Below are 17596 nucleotides of genomic sequence, written 5' to 3'. Positions count from 1 at the left end.
CATACATTTCTCTTTGTACAGTTACTGAAAAGATTATGAGATAGTTATCTCAAGTCAAGTGATGAAACTTAGTATTTTGGATAATGGGTTGATATTATGGGATATGGGGTGGGAGACTAGATTTATTTTTTGTTGGTTGAGAGATCTTAATTTTATTGAAGGTAGTTTTAAAATTGGTACAAATACTATTCAATATTATGAATAATTAACTAAAACTAGGTACCTTGGCATAAACACTGGCTAGTTTAACCCACAGGGTTTGGGCCAATAAAGCTTTATTGTCCAAGGAAAAAAAAATCACTTGCAGATTTATGCCTGCTTTCTCTGCACATAATTTTTTTTGCCACAAACTAAGTGTGCAATTAAATCTCCCCACCCTCTCCCTTGCCTCTGGAACCATCACTGCAATCCATTAAAAAGTCTACAAGTATTTGCACCTACAGACAGGGAGAGCAATAAACAGAGCTCATTTGTGTGAGTAAAACGCTGTATTACTGACAGAAATGCCTTCTGTGAAGAGAGTGCTGCTATTTGGCATGTGTGGTTATGCTAGCACCCTTCTGCTTCTCTCTTCAGCTAGTCACATGAGGTAGGAGCAGCAGAACAGGTACAGAACATGTGAAACCAAAACGCAGGAGTGGAAGTCACCAAAGGAAACACAAGTTCCAGAGACAATCAATGGAAATAACCCACAAATGTTTATTCTTCAAATGCAACAACTAAAATTTTAATGTTCTCCAAATACAGAATACAGATAATACCCAACATGGGCCATGTTTCGACACATAGGCCTTCGTCAAGCTGTGAAGCAGCAATCAAGGCTTATACTGGCGAGTTGCAGGAACACAAAGTCTAAACTCAGGCTTCACTTTCCTGCAGCCTGCGGTGCAGAGTAAAGAATTGCTGCACTACTGTCCATATTATATGCACTTGTTCGGTGGCTGTATTTTTGAGCTCACTGGTATAAGCCTTGATTGCCGACTTGCACTCCTGCGTTTTGGTTGTTGCTTGCTGCTCCCTTATGGAAGAACCATTTCCTTTTTTCTACAGAACAAGCTGATTCATGCAAGAGATGCAATTGTTCTCCCCTCCCTCCCTTCCCTGCGACACTCTCCTCCCCTTTCTCTCTCTACGCTTCCCTTCCCCTAGCCAATATAATTTAAAGTGTGCTTGCTTTTTGCTGTCTGTATACCAACATATACTGTAGTTCTTTTCCTTTTTCTTATGATTTGCAATTTTTGATTTATGTAAACCGCCGAGACCTGCCAGTTAGCCTAGGCGGTATAGTAAATTTCTAATAAATTATAACTATAAACTTTTCTGCACACTACTGTTGAAGCCATTCAAGCTGTAATCATAAGTGTGTTGCTTAGGCCCTAATCCCAGGAGCTGCCAGCTGGGGGAGAAACACAGACAGCTGCAGGTGTGGGGGGGGGGGGGGGGGGGGGGGGGAGACAGAGAGGAATAGGGACATTTTTTTAATTCTTTGTATGGTCCAACATCAAGATCAGCCTGTTTTGTGGGCAGAGAGACAGAGGAGCACAGGGCAATGAAAAAGTGGGGTTGTAGCAAAGTATGGGGGAGGAGGAGAAAGGGATGAAAAACTGTTGGACAATGTGTGCAGGGAAAGAGGGGAAACATGGTGGACAGAGCAAGAGACAGTGGGGGATTTTCATTGGATAAACTGTGGAGGGAAGAAGGGAAAAGAGGATGGGGTATAGAAGGGTGAAGAGAGCAAATTGAGGAGGCTGTTGTTAGGCAGCATGCAGGGTGGGATTGGAAGAATAAGAGTGCTGTGCCAAGGGTAGGTGTAAAGAGTGATGGGAACATAGGATAAATAAAAAAGAAGCAAGGGGGAATGGAGAGACTGGTGGTGCTCTTGTGGGGACTGAGAAGTGTTATGTTGGGGTCATCATGCCTTTTATTTTTTTCTGTGGAGGTGGGGGAGGTGTTACTTTCTAAAAGTTCTTTTCTACCCTGTATACTAAATCCTGCTAAACTCTGTATGCTACCTGCCCCCTTCATTTTGTGTCTGTACTTCTCTCACACCCACAGCATAACATTTGGTTCAGTCCTGGATTCCTCCATCCTATTGGGGGTACACCCCAAAAATTTCAGAATCCGGGTATGGGGATGTATTTGTTACTTAAAAAGGTTTATTTATTTATATCCCATATTTTCCCACCTATTTGCAGGCTCAATGTGGTTTACATAGTACCGTATAGGCGTTCGCCAATTCTGGTATGAACAAATACATAGTGATGTTGTGGCAACAAACTATAAAATAATGAGTGCAGTGGAACGGGTAGCCGTGACTCGTTTGTTTACTCTTTCCAAAAATACTAGGACTAGGGGGCATGCGATGAAGCTACAAAGTAGTAAATTTAATACGACTCAAAAGAAAATGTTTCTTCACTCAACGTCTAATTAAACTCTGGAATTCGTTGCCAGAGAATGTGGTAAACATGGTTAACTTAGCGGGGTTTAAAAAGGGTCTGGATGGCTTCCTATAGGAAAAGTCCATAGACCATTATTAAATGGACTTGGGAAAATCCACTGCTTATTTCTGGGATAAGCATCATAAAATGTATTGAGCTTTTCTGGGATCCTGTCAGGTATTTGTGACCTGGATTGGCCACTGTTGGAAACAGGGCTTGATGGACCTCTGGTCTGTCCCAGTGTGGCAATACTTATGTATTTACAAAGACTATATTTCACTGAACCCAATGGGGTGGAATCATGAATGGAAGAATAAAGTGTTAGTTATGATGATAGTAAAGACAAACAATGTTAATTATCCTCATTACCCTAAGCAGAGTCTAGCAGGTCAGCTTCTTACCAGAATGCGTTTCTTCACATCATCCATTCCATAGTGGTCTTCTTCCAACACTTCCTCAGCTCTGGCCAGATCCAGATTCTCTTTACTGTGTTTACCCCATGGGATAGATGTCAGCCAGTCCAAGTAATTTCGAGTTACACTAATGGAATAAAAATGATTACTTAGTCCATATTCAAAAAGGTTTGTTTGTCTAATTTTGGGATTTAGGTGGACAAACCTTTGAGTTTTCAATAATGCTGTCGATTAATTGTAGTTAACTATCCTGATTAACAGAAAAAGTTTAATGGTGATTAAAATGATTAATTCCATTAATGAAATGCTAACTATCCGGGTTCATATTTAATCCTCAATAGTCAACTTTTGTTAAATATAGACTTCTGTGGGCTGAACTGAGCTTTTAATTCCTTCCTGAAGTGCTCCCCCACCCAATCCCCTGTAAGTCCCTAGGGCTTAATTTAAGGATGCGCTGGTGGTGTAGGATAGAGCAAGCAGGGGTGATCCCCAGTCACTTCTGCCGATGCTGGTTCCAGGTTCAAAATGGTGGGTACATTATCTAGCAGCAGTCTTGTGAAACTAACTCCACCCCCCACCTCCCCAAAATTCAGACTGCTACAGTTTGTTTTCTGCTCTGTAGGGCACTGTGATGCGCTCAGAATTTATTATTTCAATAAGAAAGCAGTGGAATTTACAAACCTTTTCCTTCCTTGCTTCATTACGTACCCCCTAGTCCTAGTATTTTTGGAAAAAATAAACAAGCGATTCATGTCTACCCATTCCACTCACTATTTTATAGACCTCTTATCATATCTCCCCTTGGCCATCTCTTCTCCAAGCTGAAGAGCCCTAGCCACTTTTGCCTCTCCTCATACAGAAATCGTCTCAGCCCCTTTATCATTTTCATCGCTCTTCTCTGTACCATTTCTAATTCCATTATATCTTTTTTGAGATGCGGTGACCAGAGCTGTACACAGTATTCGAGGTAAAGTCACACTATGGAGCAATACAAATGTATTATAACATTCTCATTTTTGTTTTCCTTTCCTAGTAATTCTTAACATTTTATTTGATTTTTTAGCTGCCACTGCACACTGAGCAGAGGATTTCAATGTGTCAACAGTGACACCTAGATCCTTTTCTCAGGCAGTGATGCCTAATATGGAACTTTGCACCACATAGCTATAGTTTGGGTTTCTCTTTCCCACATGCATCACTTTGCAATTGCTCACATTAAACATCTTCTGCCATTTGGATGTCCAGTCTCGTAAGGCTCTCTTGCAATTTTTCACAATCCTCTTGCGATTTAACAACTTTGTGTCGTCAGCAAATGTACTTACCTTACTAGTTATTCCCATCTTTAGATAATTTATCAATATGTTAAAACGCAGAAGTCCCAGCAGACACCCCCTGGGAATCTCCACTATCTACCCCCCTTCTCCATTGAGAAAACCGACCATTTAATCCTACTCTGTTTTCTATATTTTAATCAGTTTTTAATCCACAACAGGACATTACATCCTATCCCATGACACTATAATTTCCTCAGGAGTCTTTCATGAGGTACTATGTCAAATGCCTTTTGAGAATCCAGATACACAATATCAACCGGCTCATCTTTATCCACATGCTTATTCATCCCTTCAAAGAAATATAGTAAATTGGTGATGCAAGATTTCCCTTGACTAAGTCCACGTTGGCTTTGTCTCATTAATCCATGCTTATGTATATGCTCTGTAATTTTGTTCATTATAATAGTCTCTTACCATTTTGCACAGCACTGACAGACATCAGGTTCACCGGTCATATCAGCCTAAACTACAGGCTGCAAATGCACACTATGCTCATTCTGTCCCACACTGAATTAATCACACCAAGGATTTCATTGATCCTCAAAGCTTGGAAGAATTTCTGTCTACAATGGATGCTACATGAAGTTCTGTGCATCCCCAACTGGCAGCTATGTTACTGCAGTGAGGGTGCCAACCACAATTTTAGTGCTCTTTTGAACCTAGTAGTAAATCTTTCTGTAGTTTGTTGGTTAAATGAATATACTGTACAATAATGTGTTATATATTATAATACATCATGGTTATTTGTTATATTATAGTTCTATATGTGATCTACTTCACGTGGGCAAGGTCTGCTTGTGGTATGAACACGAGTATAGTCTTGACTGTTTGAATGTAGCATAGATTTTGATTTGATATATGTTCATATTAAAAAGTCCTGTTGATGGTGCTTACAAATATGAACAAATGTGTGTATAAGTCTGTTTTAGGTTTTAAATCCAGTGGGTGCTTGTGTTTAGACTAATTAAAAGTTGTTTTATGACTGCAATAGAACAATTTATGTGGGTTGGATTTAATTTAATTAATATGATATGCTTTCCAGTTGTTCTGTCTTTTTAGGGCTCTTCGATTCCCACTGCAGCTCCTTGTGACTGTGGGCAAGTCACTTAACCCTCCATTGCCCCAGGTACAAAATAAGTACCTGTATATATGTAAACCACTTTGAATGTAGTTGCAAAATACCACAGAAAGGCGGTATATCAAGTCCCATTTCCCTTCCCTTTCCATCCCATGGGTGGTGTTTCTGTGTATGCTTAGATGGTTTGTTAGGATGCTTAAGCAAAAAAAACAAAACAAAACAAAAAAAAAAACTACAGGGTACAGAAAGGAAAATTCAATAATACTCAAGAAAACCCATTCTGTTTATCATGCATTGAAGTTGTTCTATAAAGAATTCTATAAGGAAAAGGAGAAAAGACTTTGGTGACCTATACATGAAAGAAGTATTCAGACTCTACAGCAAAAAGTATCATTGGTCAGAAAAACTACATTTCTAATCAAAACTCTCCTAGTAACAGAAGAGGGTCAGAAGTACACAAACCACAACAATAAAAGAAAAGCACAAAAGGGCCTTCAGGACTGGAACAAACAAGAGTTATTTATTTAATAGACCCGACATGGGCCATATTTCGGTGTATCTACGCCTGCATCGGGGGGTCAATAGTGATAAGAACCCTTGTAGAACATGCACAGATGTTTAAAATACACAATTGCAGTCCAGTTATTTAAAAGAAGTTCCAAGTGCTGCTAAAGATGTTTTAAAAGCATGTAGATTCAAACCAACAACAATTAAGAGTGCAAAAAGCACAAAAGTCTGCATTAAATTTTCCAGTTAATAAGCAAACCGCCAAGAGACCTCGTACTGGTTACAAAAGAGGATACTGAGGAGATTCAATCAGATCTCTCATTACTTAAAAATTGACTTGTTGAACTTTCACACAAGAAAGGAAATGGAGGAAACGAGGATCCACATAGCAGAAGATATCATCAACTGCCTGAAGCAGCAATCAAAAATGACCACGCAGATTGAAAAAGAGCTAGAGGAACTCAATAATTGCTCCAGATGAAACAATTTAAGGATTCTAAGGATACCGGAGGGTAGAAAAGGATCAGATTCCATCGAATTCCTAAAGGCATTAATACCCTCTCTTCTGGAACTCAAATCTGAAAAACAGTTTAAAACTGAGAGGGTCCACCGAGCCCTCTCCCATTGAGTGCAGTTGAGAAAAGCCTCTGTTTACTGTTTAATTCCCTCCTTCCCACCCCAAGGCTGATCTTTGATTTATAGGCTCTCCAGCCAATTAGGAGGTAGACGTGGAGGGGCATAATTGAACAGGGTGCTCAAGTTTTCATGAGGGCATCCCCGCAGGATGGCCCCATGAAGGGGCGGGGAAACCGCTATTATCGAAACAAGATGGGCATCCATCTTTCGTTCCGATAATATGGTCGGGGACGCCCAAATCTCAACATTTAGGTCAACCTTAGAGATGGTTGACCTAAATGTTGAGATGGTCGACCTTAGAGATGGTTGCCCCCGGTTTTTAAAAAAGAGAATAGTAAAGTTGTTGGAATCCTATTAATTTAAAACAGAGAATAGTAAAGTTTTTGGAATCCAATTAATTAAAGGACCCAAGGCAACTTGATTTCATTAGAGGTAGGTCTTGTCAGACAAATCTGATTAGTTTCTTTGACTGTGTGGTCAGAGAGATGGATCAAGGGAGAGCTCTAGATGTGGTGCATTTAGGATTTTAGCAAAGTTTTTGACACGGTTCCACATAGACGACTAATAAATAAACTGAGTACCCTTTGTATGGGTTAGGAAATGGTTGAGTGGAAGGCGAAAGAGGATAGTGGAAAATGGAGCTCATTCTGAGGAAAAGCGAATGATACATACCTGTAGCAGGTGTTCTCCGAGGACAGCAGGCTGATTGTTCTCACAACTGGGTTGACGTCCACGGCAGCCCCCTCCAACTGGAACAAAAAACTCCTGAGAGGTCCCACACGCAGGGCACGCCCACCTGCACATGCGCGGCCGTCTTCCCGCCCGTGCGTGACCGTTCCCGCTCAGTTGAATGACAAGCAAAGGAATGAGGAAAAAAACGCAACTCCAAAGGGGAGGAGGGAGGGTAGGTGAGAACAATCAGCCTACTGTCCTCGGAGAACACCTGCTACAGGTATGAATCATTCGCTATCTCTGAGGACAAGCAGGCTGCTTGTTCTCACGACTGGGGTATCCCTACCTCTCAGGCTCACTCAAAACAAGAACCCAGGTCAATTGAACCTCGCAACGGAAATTGACCTACGAAGAACAACTAACTGAGAGTGCAACCTGGACAGAATAAAATCAGATCCAGAGGGTGGAGTTGGATTCAAACCTCAAACAGATTCTGCAGCACCGACTGCCCGAACCGACTGTCGCGTCGGGTATCCTGCTGGAGGCAGTAATGTGATGTGAATGTGTGGACTGATGACCACGTCGCAGCCTTGCAAATCTCTTCAATAGTGGCTGACTTCAAGTGGGCCACCGACGCTGCCATGGCTCTAACACTATGAGCCGTAACATGGCCCTCAAGGGCCAGCCCAGCCTGGGCGTAAGTGAAGGAAATGCAATCTGCTAGCCAATTGGAGATGGTGCGTTTGCCGACAGTGACCCCCTTCCTATTGGGGTCGAAAGAAATAAACAATTGGGCGGACTGTCTGTGGGGCTGTGTCCGCTCCAGATAGAAGGCCAACGCTCGCTTGCAGTCCAATGTGTGCAACTGACGTTCAGCAGGGCGGGTATGCGGTCTGGGAAAGAATGTTGGCAAGACAACTGACTGGTTAAGATGGAACTCAGACACCACCTTTGGCAGGAACTTAGGGTGAGTGTGGAGGACTACTCTGTTATGATGAAATTTAGTATACGGGGCATGGGCTACCAGGGCTTGAAGCTCACTGACTCTACGAGCTGAAGTAACTGCCACCAAGAAAATGACCTTCCAGGTCAAGTACTTCAGATGGCATGAACTCAGTGGCTCAAAAGGAGGTTTCATCAGCTGGGTGAGGACGACGTTGAGATCCCATGACACTGCAGGAGGCTTGACAGGGAGCTTTGACAAAAGCAAGCCTCTCATGAATCAAACGACCAAAGGCTCTCCAGAGATGGCTTTACCCTCTACACGATAATGGTAAGCACTAATTGCACTAAGGTGATTCCTTACTGAGTTGGTCTTGAGACCAGACTCTGATAAGTGTAGAAGGTATTCAAGCAGGTTCTGTGCAGGACAAGAACGAGGTTCTAGGGCCTTGCTCTCACACCAAACGACAAACCTCCTCCATTGAAAAAGTAACTCTTTTTAGTGGAATCCTTCCTAGAGACAAGCAAGACACGGGAGACTCCCTCAGACAGACCCAATGAAGCAAAATCTATGCCCTACATCCAGGCCGTGAGAGCCAGAGACTGAAGGGCTCCGTCGTTCTGCGAAATGAGAGTCGGAAAACACTCCAATCTCCACGGTTCTTCAGAGGACAACTCCAGAAGTAGAGGGAACCAGATCTGACGGGGCCAAAAAGGCGCTATCAGAATCATGGTGCCGTGGTCTTGCTGGAGCTTCAGCAAGGTCTTCCCCACCAAAGGTATGGGAGGATATGCATACAGGAGGCCGTTCCCCCAATGGAGGAGAAAGGCATCCGACGCCAGTCTGCCGTGTGCCTGTAGTCTGGAACAGAACAGAGGCAGCTTGTGGTTGGTCTGAGAGGCGAAAAGGTCCACCGAGGGGGTGCCCCACTCTCAGAAGATCTTGCGTACCACTCTGGAATGGAGCGACCACTCGTGCAGTTGCATGACTCTGCTCAGCCTGTCGGCCAGACTGTTGTTTACGCCTGCCAGGTATGTGGCTTGGAGAAGCATGCCGAACCGACAAGCCCAACGCCAGATTCTGACGGCTTCCTGACACAGGGGGCGAGATCCGGTGCCCCCCTGCTTGTTGATATAATACATTGCAACCTGATTGTCTGTCCGAATTTGGATGATTTGGTAGGACAGCCGATCTCTGAAGGCCTACAGTGCGTTCCAGACCGCTCGGAGCTCCAGGAGGTTGATCTGAAGATCTTGTTCCTGGAGGGACCACAGTCCCTGGGTGTGGAGCCCATCGACATGAGCACCCCACCCCAGGCGAGATGCATCCGTCATCAGCACCTTCGTGGGCTGCGGAATTTGGAATGGACGTCCCAGGGTCAAATTAGTCCGAATCGTCCACCAGTGCAGCAAATTGCGGCAACTGACAGACAGGCGGATGACATCTTCTAGATTCCCGGTAGCTTGGCACCACTGGGAAGCTAGGGTCCATTGAGCAGATCTCATGTGAAGGCGAGCCATGGGAGTCACATGAACCGTGGAGGCCATATGGCCCAGGAGTCTCAACATCTGCCGAGCTGTGACCTGCTGAGACGCTCTGGTCTGGGAAGCGAGGGACAGAAGATTCTGCGCCCTTGCTTCGGGAACAAAAAGCCTAAGCCGTCTGAGAATTCAGCAGAGCTCCTATGAATTCCAGAGATTGGACTGGCTGGAGATGGGACTTCGGGTAATTTATCACAAACCCCAGCAGCTCCAGAAGGTGACTAGTGCACCGCATGGACCAAAGAGCTCCTGCCTCTGAGGTGCTCTTGACCAGCCAATCGTCGAGATACGGGAACACGTGCACCCCCAGCTTGCGTAGATACGCCGCCGCCACCACGAGACACTTTGTGAACACCCGTGGTGCAGAGGCGAGCCCAAAGGGCAGCACACAATATTGAAAGTGCCGTGTCCCCAGACGGAATCGAAGATACTGTCTGTGAGCTGGCAGTATCGGGATGTGAGTATAAGTGTCCTTTAAATCCAGGGAACATAGCCAATCGTCTTTCTGAATCATTGGTAGAAGGGTGCCCAAGGAAAGCATCCTGAACTTTTCTTTGACCAGATATTTGTTCAGGCCTCTCAGGTCTAGGATGGGGCGCATCCCCCCTGTTTTCTTTTCCACAAGGAAGTACCTGGAATAGAATCCCTGCCCTTCCTGCCCGGGTGGCACGGGCTCGACCGCATTGGCGCTGAGAAGGGTGGAGAGTTCCTCTGCAAGTACCTGCTTGTGATGGGAGCTGAAGGATTGGGCTTCCGGTGGGCAATTTGGTGGAGTGGAGACCAAATTCAGGGTGTATCCGCACTGCACTATTTGGAGAACCCACTGGTCAGAGGTTATAAGAGGCCACCTTTGGTGAAAAACTTTCAACCTCCCCCCGACGGACACTTTGATGGTGGCTATGTTCCCATGGATCCAGTCAAAAGCCCGTCCTCTGCTTTTGCTGTGGAGGCGCAGAGGGCTGATTAGGCGTACGCTGTTGACGGGAACAAGCGCGCTGGGACTGTCCCTGTGCCTGAGGAGGCCTTCAGGCCGGCTGGGTGTACCTACGCTTGCTGTAGGCGTAGGGTGCAGCCTGCCGGGCCCGGGAAAAACGTCCACCTGCAGAGGTGGATGCTGAAGGTGCCCGGTGGGAGAGCTTGTCGAGAGCGGTTTCCCGCTGGTGTAATTGGTCCACCAACTGCTCGACCTTCTCGCCAAAAATGTTATCCCCCTGGCAAGGGACATCCGCCAGTCGCTGCTGGGTGCGGTTGTCCAGGTCAGAGGCACGCAGCCAGGAGAGTCTGCGCATCACTATACCTTGGGCCGCAGCTCGAGATGCCACATCACAGGTGTCAGATACCCCTGGACAGGAACTTTCTGCACGCCTTCAGCTGCCTGACCACCTCCTGAAAAGGCCTGGACTGCTCCGGGGGGAGCTTGTCGACCAGGTCCGCCAGTTGCCTCACATTGTTCCGCATATGAATGCTCGTGTAGAGCTGGTATGACTGGATGCGGGTCACGAGCATGGAAGATTGGGCCTTCCTCCCAAACGAGTCCAGAGTGCGAGACTCCCGCCCAGGGGGCGCCGAGGCGGTATCCCTCGAACTCCGTGCTCTCTTGAGAGCAGAGTCCACGACCGCCGAGTCATGAGGCAATTGAGGTCGCATCAACTCTGGGTCTGAGTGGATCCTGTATTGGGACTCCACTTTCTTGGGGATGGTGGGATTAGATAGTGGCTTCAGCCAGTTCCGAAGCAGTGTCTCCTTAAGGACATTGTGAAACGGCACCATGGAAGACTCTCTAGGTGGTGATGGATAGTCGAGGACTTCGAGCATCTCCGCCCTCGGCTCATCCACAGTGACCACGGGAAAGGGAATGCAAATAGACATATCCCTGACAAAAGAGGCAAAGGAGAGGCTCTCAGGGGGCGAGAGCTTCCTCTCTGGTGAAGGACTGGGGTCGGAGGGAAGGCCCACAGACTCCTCTGAAGAGAAATATCTGGGGTCCTCCTCCTCCCCCCACAAGGCCTCCTCCTCCTCGGTGTCGGACATGAGTTCTTTCAGCTCAGACCTCAACCGGGCCCGTCTCGACTGCGAGGAACCACGTCCTCGATGATGGCGTCGAGCGGTGGACTCCCGCGCCGGCGGGGACGAAGCTCCCTCCATCGACGTCGACGGGGATTCCACCTGCGTGGCGGTCGACACCGGTGCCGCAAGCGGCGTCGGAGGCCTCGGCATCGGGCCAGATCACACCGGCGCCTCCATCAACGGCGCCGAGGGCGCAAGCACCCCCAGTGCCGGCACAGCCTGGCGCATCAGTCCTTCCAGGATCCCGGGAAGGATGGCTCGGAGGCATTCGTCGAGGCCCGCTGTCGGGAAAGGCAGGGGGGCTGGTGTGGGTGTCGGTGCCGGAAGCTGCTCGGGTCCAGGAGACGGTACCGAAGTACCCGCGGACTGATGCAGCGACACCTCTTCAACCGAGGGGGAACGCTCCTCCTGGCAGTGCCGCTTCCTGGGCGTCGAGTCGTCCCTCGAAGTACCAGAGCTGGCAGTCCCGTGCGCCGTGGGCGACCGATGATGGTGCTTCTTTGCTTTCTTTCGATGCCCGTCATCGGCGCTCGGCGGAAGAGACGAAGAGGAGGTAGAACCCCCCCCCCCCCGGCCTCGAGGAATCGGATCTGACAAGGTTCGGTCCCGATGGCCCTGGGTAGAGGGAGTAGCCGGGGCCGACTGCCCGCGTGGCCGCTCACCCCCGCCGTCACCGGCCGGACCACCGGTACCTGTGCTCCTGGGGTCGGTGCCAGAGTCGGCGCCGATTTCGTCGACATCGGTACCGGTACCGAAGACCCGGCCGTCGACACCGATGCCGTCGAGGTCGACGTCGAAGGACCGGCGCAAGTTCCAAAAAGACGGTCCCGAAGAACTTGCCCCGCCACCTGTGCCCGCTTCCTTAAGCCGAGACACAAGGTGCACGCCTTGGAATTATGCTCCGGGCCAAGGCACTGGAGGCACCAAGCGTGGGTATCGGTCTGCGAGATCTGCCGGCCGCACCGACCACACTTTTTGAATCCGCTCGGGACCTTCGAGGACATCGACGGAAAAATCGCGTCGGCGAGGTCAAAGTCGTCGATGGTGGCGGTGAAAAGCACACCCGAAAAGGAAACGACCGCGCGGCCACAAGGCCACGACGAAGCACCCTCATGGCTAAGAACGAGGTCTTTCTTTTTTTTTTTTTTAATGAAAAAAGACTACGCGAACGCGTACGCTAAACAAGAAAAAACCGCGGCTAGGCCGCAATCCGGTTTCCGGGGCTGACAAAGAGAGAGACGATAACACGTCTCTCTCCAGCGCGGAATAGGAAAAAACTGAGCGGGAACGGTCGCGCACGGGCGGGAAGACGGCCACGCATGCGCGGTGGGTGTGCCCTGCGTGCGGGACCGCCCGCAAAGTTTTTTTCCGGTTGGTATGGGCTGCCGTGGACGTCAACCCAGTCGTGAGAACAAGCAGCCTGCTTGTCCTCGGAGAACCTAAAGTACACCTGTTGACACTGGATGGTTGTCAGGATGATGATCTGAGAATACTCTATAATGCCAAGGAGATGTTCCAGATCCACAAAGATTTGCTTATTCAGATGACTAAGAAATGATCTAGGCTGTGTCCCAGTCACACAAAAACTCATGTTGCAACATACCCATGATGAGCCCTGTACTAGTCACCAAGGTGATAAAGCGTCACATATGAAACCTTGAAGCAAGTGGCTTTTTGCCCAACATGCAACAGGATGTAAAGACGAATACCAGAGGTAATCTTAACTTACTGCGGCTTCCAACTTTCATCTCCATCTCATCGGGCTCCCTTGAGAAACAAGGGAATCACCATGCCCTGGTCCAACATCCTGTCCACTGGATCAGTCTGGTGCCACCCTGCTGCTAAGCCATGGTGCTTTTTTTTTTTCTGTTTATTTTAATCCTCGGTACAAGAAAGATGGACAAATCCAAGGGGAGGAAGAGGAAAGGGACACACAGCACCACCTTGTATGCCCCCTGGCAGACTCTTTGAACTGCCAATTCAGAATACCTCCTGCTCCACTGAAAACCAGTATGGTAACTGATTTAGGAGCAAGAAATACACAGAGAAGCATCTTCCACCTGCTGGAGATAAATCTGAATTATGAGAGTTATACGGTACCCTATAGGGTAGAGAACATTTCTGTTTTCTTTATCTCCAGCTGCTGGTTGACAGACACATAACCCATAAGGTTTAGGCTGGTCTTCTGAGGACACTAAGTAAAAATGTAATTAACTGCAATCAAAATTTTGAATTGGACAATAAATTGTATTACAGCTTTGACCAAATAACTGCTATAGTGTTGAAGATTTCTCCTGAGTTCAACTATTCCCACCCCCACCACTGCTCATCAGTTAAATTTTGTCCAGGAAAGTTTTTTCCATCAAAAATGTAGCCAATTAAGAGTTGTTGAGGGATATACCCAATTCATGGTTCAACTTTAGCTCGTAGGTGCTGATATTCAGTGCTGGTCAGTCAACACTGTTAAAATAAATTTAAAACAGATATTTAGCTGACCAGAGTTAGCTGAACAACTTTAGAACAGATATTAATATCCAGATAATAATAATTAAAAAAAAAAAAAACTAAGGGGTGGACTAAGTAGACCGCCTTCTTTAGATGTACAATTAACAAATACCCTGCTGTTCCATACCTCAGAAGAATTTAAAAGTATAAATAAATAAATATTTTTCTACACTTTTGGAGAGATAAGTGGGAGGCCACTCACTTGAACTCTGAAGAATGATTGTCCAGTAAGTTAAGTTTGCTTAGTTCTTCATCGATCACTTCCATCACATGCTGAGGTACCACCAGGCCGCCCAGCCTCTCTCGGAACTTCTCTTCAATGGCGTCCTTGTCTTCCTTCTCCAAGCCCAACTCCTTTTTAATGATCTTCAGTTGCTCCTGCAGAAGGTACTTGCGATGGGTCTGCTTGATCTTCTCCTCCACCTAAAACACACGTCAGCACGGGACATTAACTGGTTCCAGCTTTCCAGGAAGAGCTTTAAATGTTATTTGGTAGGCCAGCTCGATGGGCTCAGACCTGCTAACAGATGTCACCCTTGCAGTTCGTGGCCCATCTGTAGAGCCAATTAGAGATTGCAAAGGCATCTGTGAGGTGAGTGCTGATCAGGCTGCCTCAGAAAAGCTGCTGTAAGTAAAGCATAGCAATACGAAGAATTGTTCAAACATCTAATAAGAGAATGTAGCACAGTTTGTTCTGAAATCTGCTTAACCAGAGATCCTATGAAAATTTTATCTATGTGGAGGGTAATTTTATAACAGGTTGCCTAGGTGGGGAGGTCAAGTAGGCACTTATTTTGAGGTTATTTTATAAAAACTGGTGGATGCACTCTTGCTATACACTCTGTGGGAAATTGCACAATCCTGATATATATCATATATTTTATAAACTAGCCTCAATAGCCCAAATTAAGAAGACATCACGGCTGAGCAGATTTACCGCTCTAGCAGCACCCACGTTAAAATATTTCACTTTACAACCGGAACTACATGTGACTGAAGGACATGAACCAGAGTGGAGAACCGTTTACTACAGTTTCTGGTGGATTGTTTTTGGTGAATTTGGTGACTCGATTTTGAGTTTTGGAAGTGACAACATTCCCAGGCTTTAAGATAAGTGGTTTATTCCAACATTGAAAAAAGATTCTAAACCAAACAATGGTTCTTTTTTGAATACCGTTTCAGTATACAACTCTAAGAGGATTGTGAAGTGACTATACATATATTTTCTTTACTTCCATTTAATACTCTCTGTGGTATAATGCATTTATAGCCATATTGATATTTGAATTAGATCATTAAAATACCCCTTCATCCGTTTTTTATTCACAAGATCTTTTTCTCCCCTATGTAGGGAGTTTTTTTGGTACTTGTGGATGTTTTTTCGGAAGGAGGAGGAGCCCATGATACAGGCCAATTCAGTGGAGTCCTAATTAATGGTTCCCTGGGCTATTGAGGCTAGTTTATAAAATATATGATATATATCAGGATTGTGCAATTTCCCACAGAGTGTATAGCAAGAGTGCATCCACCAGTTTTTGATATATGTTAGTGCACTCTAGACAATTTAAGATATTTCTATTGTTATTTTATAAAAGACATATAGGTAGCTATGTGTCTTTATAAAATACCAGCATACAACTTGCTGAAATCATGGCTATAATGTAGCCACATACATTTTACACCAGTTCAGGAGCAGGTGTAAATGTATGCAGCTGAAGCACAAGGGTAAGTATTTTGTACATTTTGAATTATATCATGCACCTACCAAAACGCCTCCCCTGAACACACTTATCTATCTTTATAAAAGGCAACCCCAACGTTCTGAAGCCTCCACGGAAGTTGAGGCGCCCGAGATATCCGGTGTGCCCTGGAGTGTCTGCACCGCCCTCGCGTCAAAACGTCATGACGTCGAGGGCGGAGCTATAACACTCGAGGCCCGAAACCGAAACGCCACAGGCACGGCCACGGAGGCGCAGCAAACAAAAAAAAAAACAAAACCCCACCCACACACAGCGACGCGAACACCGAACAAGGCAAGTAGCTCGGAGGGAGGGGGCCCCTTGCTAGCGCCCGTTTCATTGCCCTCAGAAACGGGCATTTATTCCTAGTATGTCATAATACATACTTAAGAACATAAGCCATAGTGGGTCAGTCCGAAAGTCATCTAGCCCAGTATCTTGCTTCAAACAGTGGCCAATGCAGTCACAAGTACCTGGCAGAATCCCAAAGAGCAGCAAAATTCCATGCTACTAAACTCAAGAATAGGTCATGGCTTTCACCGTGTCTATCTTAATAGCCAGTTTGTGACCTTTTTCTCCAGGAACTTATTCAAACCTTTTTTAAACCCAGATATTTTAACTGCTTTTACAACATCCTATGGCAGTGGTCGGCAAACCACGGCTCGCGAGCCACATGCGGCTCCTTTGGCCCCTTGAGTGTGGCTCTTCCAAAAATACCATGTGCAGGCGTGCATGTACAGTGCGATTGAAACTTCGTGGCCCATGCGCAGAAGTCGGTTTTCGGCCTGGGCGAGTCTATTTTGAAGAAGTGGCGTTAGACGGGGGTGTAGTACGTGAAATTGCCATTCTCTCTCGGGACTCAGAACATGTGCACTCGATGCCACCCACACCGCTTTTGCTGCTTGTGACAATGTCTTCGAAAGTGGGGGGTGGATAATGCTTCAAAGTCAGGCGCTTGAGATAATTTTTAACATGCTGAAGTTCATGCAAAATGAAGCAGTGGAAGGAATATCTATTCCGTTGAAGAGTGTGGAACTGTTTCTCATGAAGTGTGGAAAAAAGCGTGTGATCGGGCGAAAGAAGAAGATAATTATGTTAATAATGACCTAACAAGGGATAATTTGGAAAGCGATTTAATAATAACTCTGAGTTCTGAGTTGGAAATAAGTGAAACAGACGATGATAGTGACAAAGAAATATAAGCTTGTGTAATAACAAATAAAAATACTTGTAGGACTGGTTTTCTTATTTCTATTTTTATATACTTAGTTGCTGTTTATGTGTCTTTATCTTTAGGCGAGTGCTCTGAAGCGACTTATTGAGAAAACAGAAAGATAAAATGTCAACGCGTATCGTCAAGTCATATCTTTGCATCGTGTTCTATAATGTATTACTTCCGGGCACGTGTCCCCGCAGGAAAGACTAGAATTGTAGTTAAAATCCGCACCCCTGCGGTTGGCAATTCCACCTGCCTCTGTCCGAAGCGCTTTGCCTCCCCTCCAAGGTTCTACCACCAGCGGCACTTTCCCCTCCACTCGCTGCCGTTCTGCGCATTTAGGGGCCACGAAGTTTCAATTGGCCTGTACGCGCGGAGGAGGCGCGCGATTCATGCACAAGTTGAGTGAGCCAGTCAGTCAGCAGTCTCAATGTGCAGTGGTTAATGCTAGTCGCGTCCGCAAATCGCGCGTGGGTGACAAAAGTAGCTACTCGAAGCATAAAGTTA

The 17596-nt window shown here is 46.2% G+C and overlaps 1 protein-coding gene across 1 annotated transcript in view; it reads right to left on the bottom strand.

Annotated features, from left to right (window-relative positions):
* LONP1 (lon peptidase 1, mitochondrial) overlaps window positions 1-17596 on the bottom strand; it is a 277190-nt gene that overhangs the window by 119846 nt on the left and 139748 nt on the right. The window contains exons 8-9 of the mRNA XM_030219602.1: window positions 14337-14557; window positions 2840-2978 (exon numbers count right to left, since the gene is read on the bottom strand). Coding sequence (XP_030075462.1) covers window positions 2840-2978; window positions 14337-14557 — 360 coding nt within the window. The remainder of the gene's footprint in view (window positions 1-2839; window positions 2979-14336; window positions 14558-17596) is intronic.

This window comes from Microcaecilia unicolor, chromosome 11 (genome assembly GCF_901765095.1).
Source record: "Microcaecilia unicolor chromosome 11, aMicUni1.1, whole genome shotgun sequence".
Classification (NCBI taxonomy): Eukaryota; Metazoa; Chordata; class Amphibia; order Gymnophiona; family Siphonopidae; genus Microcaecilia; species Microcaecilia unicolor.
This window is presented reverse-complemented; position numbering and strand designations above follow the sequence as displayed.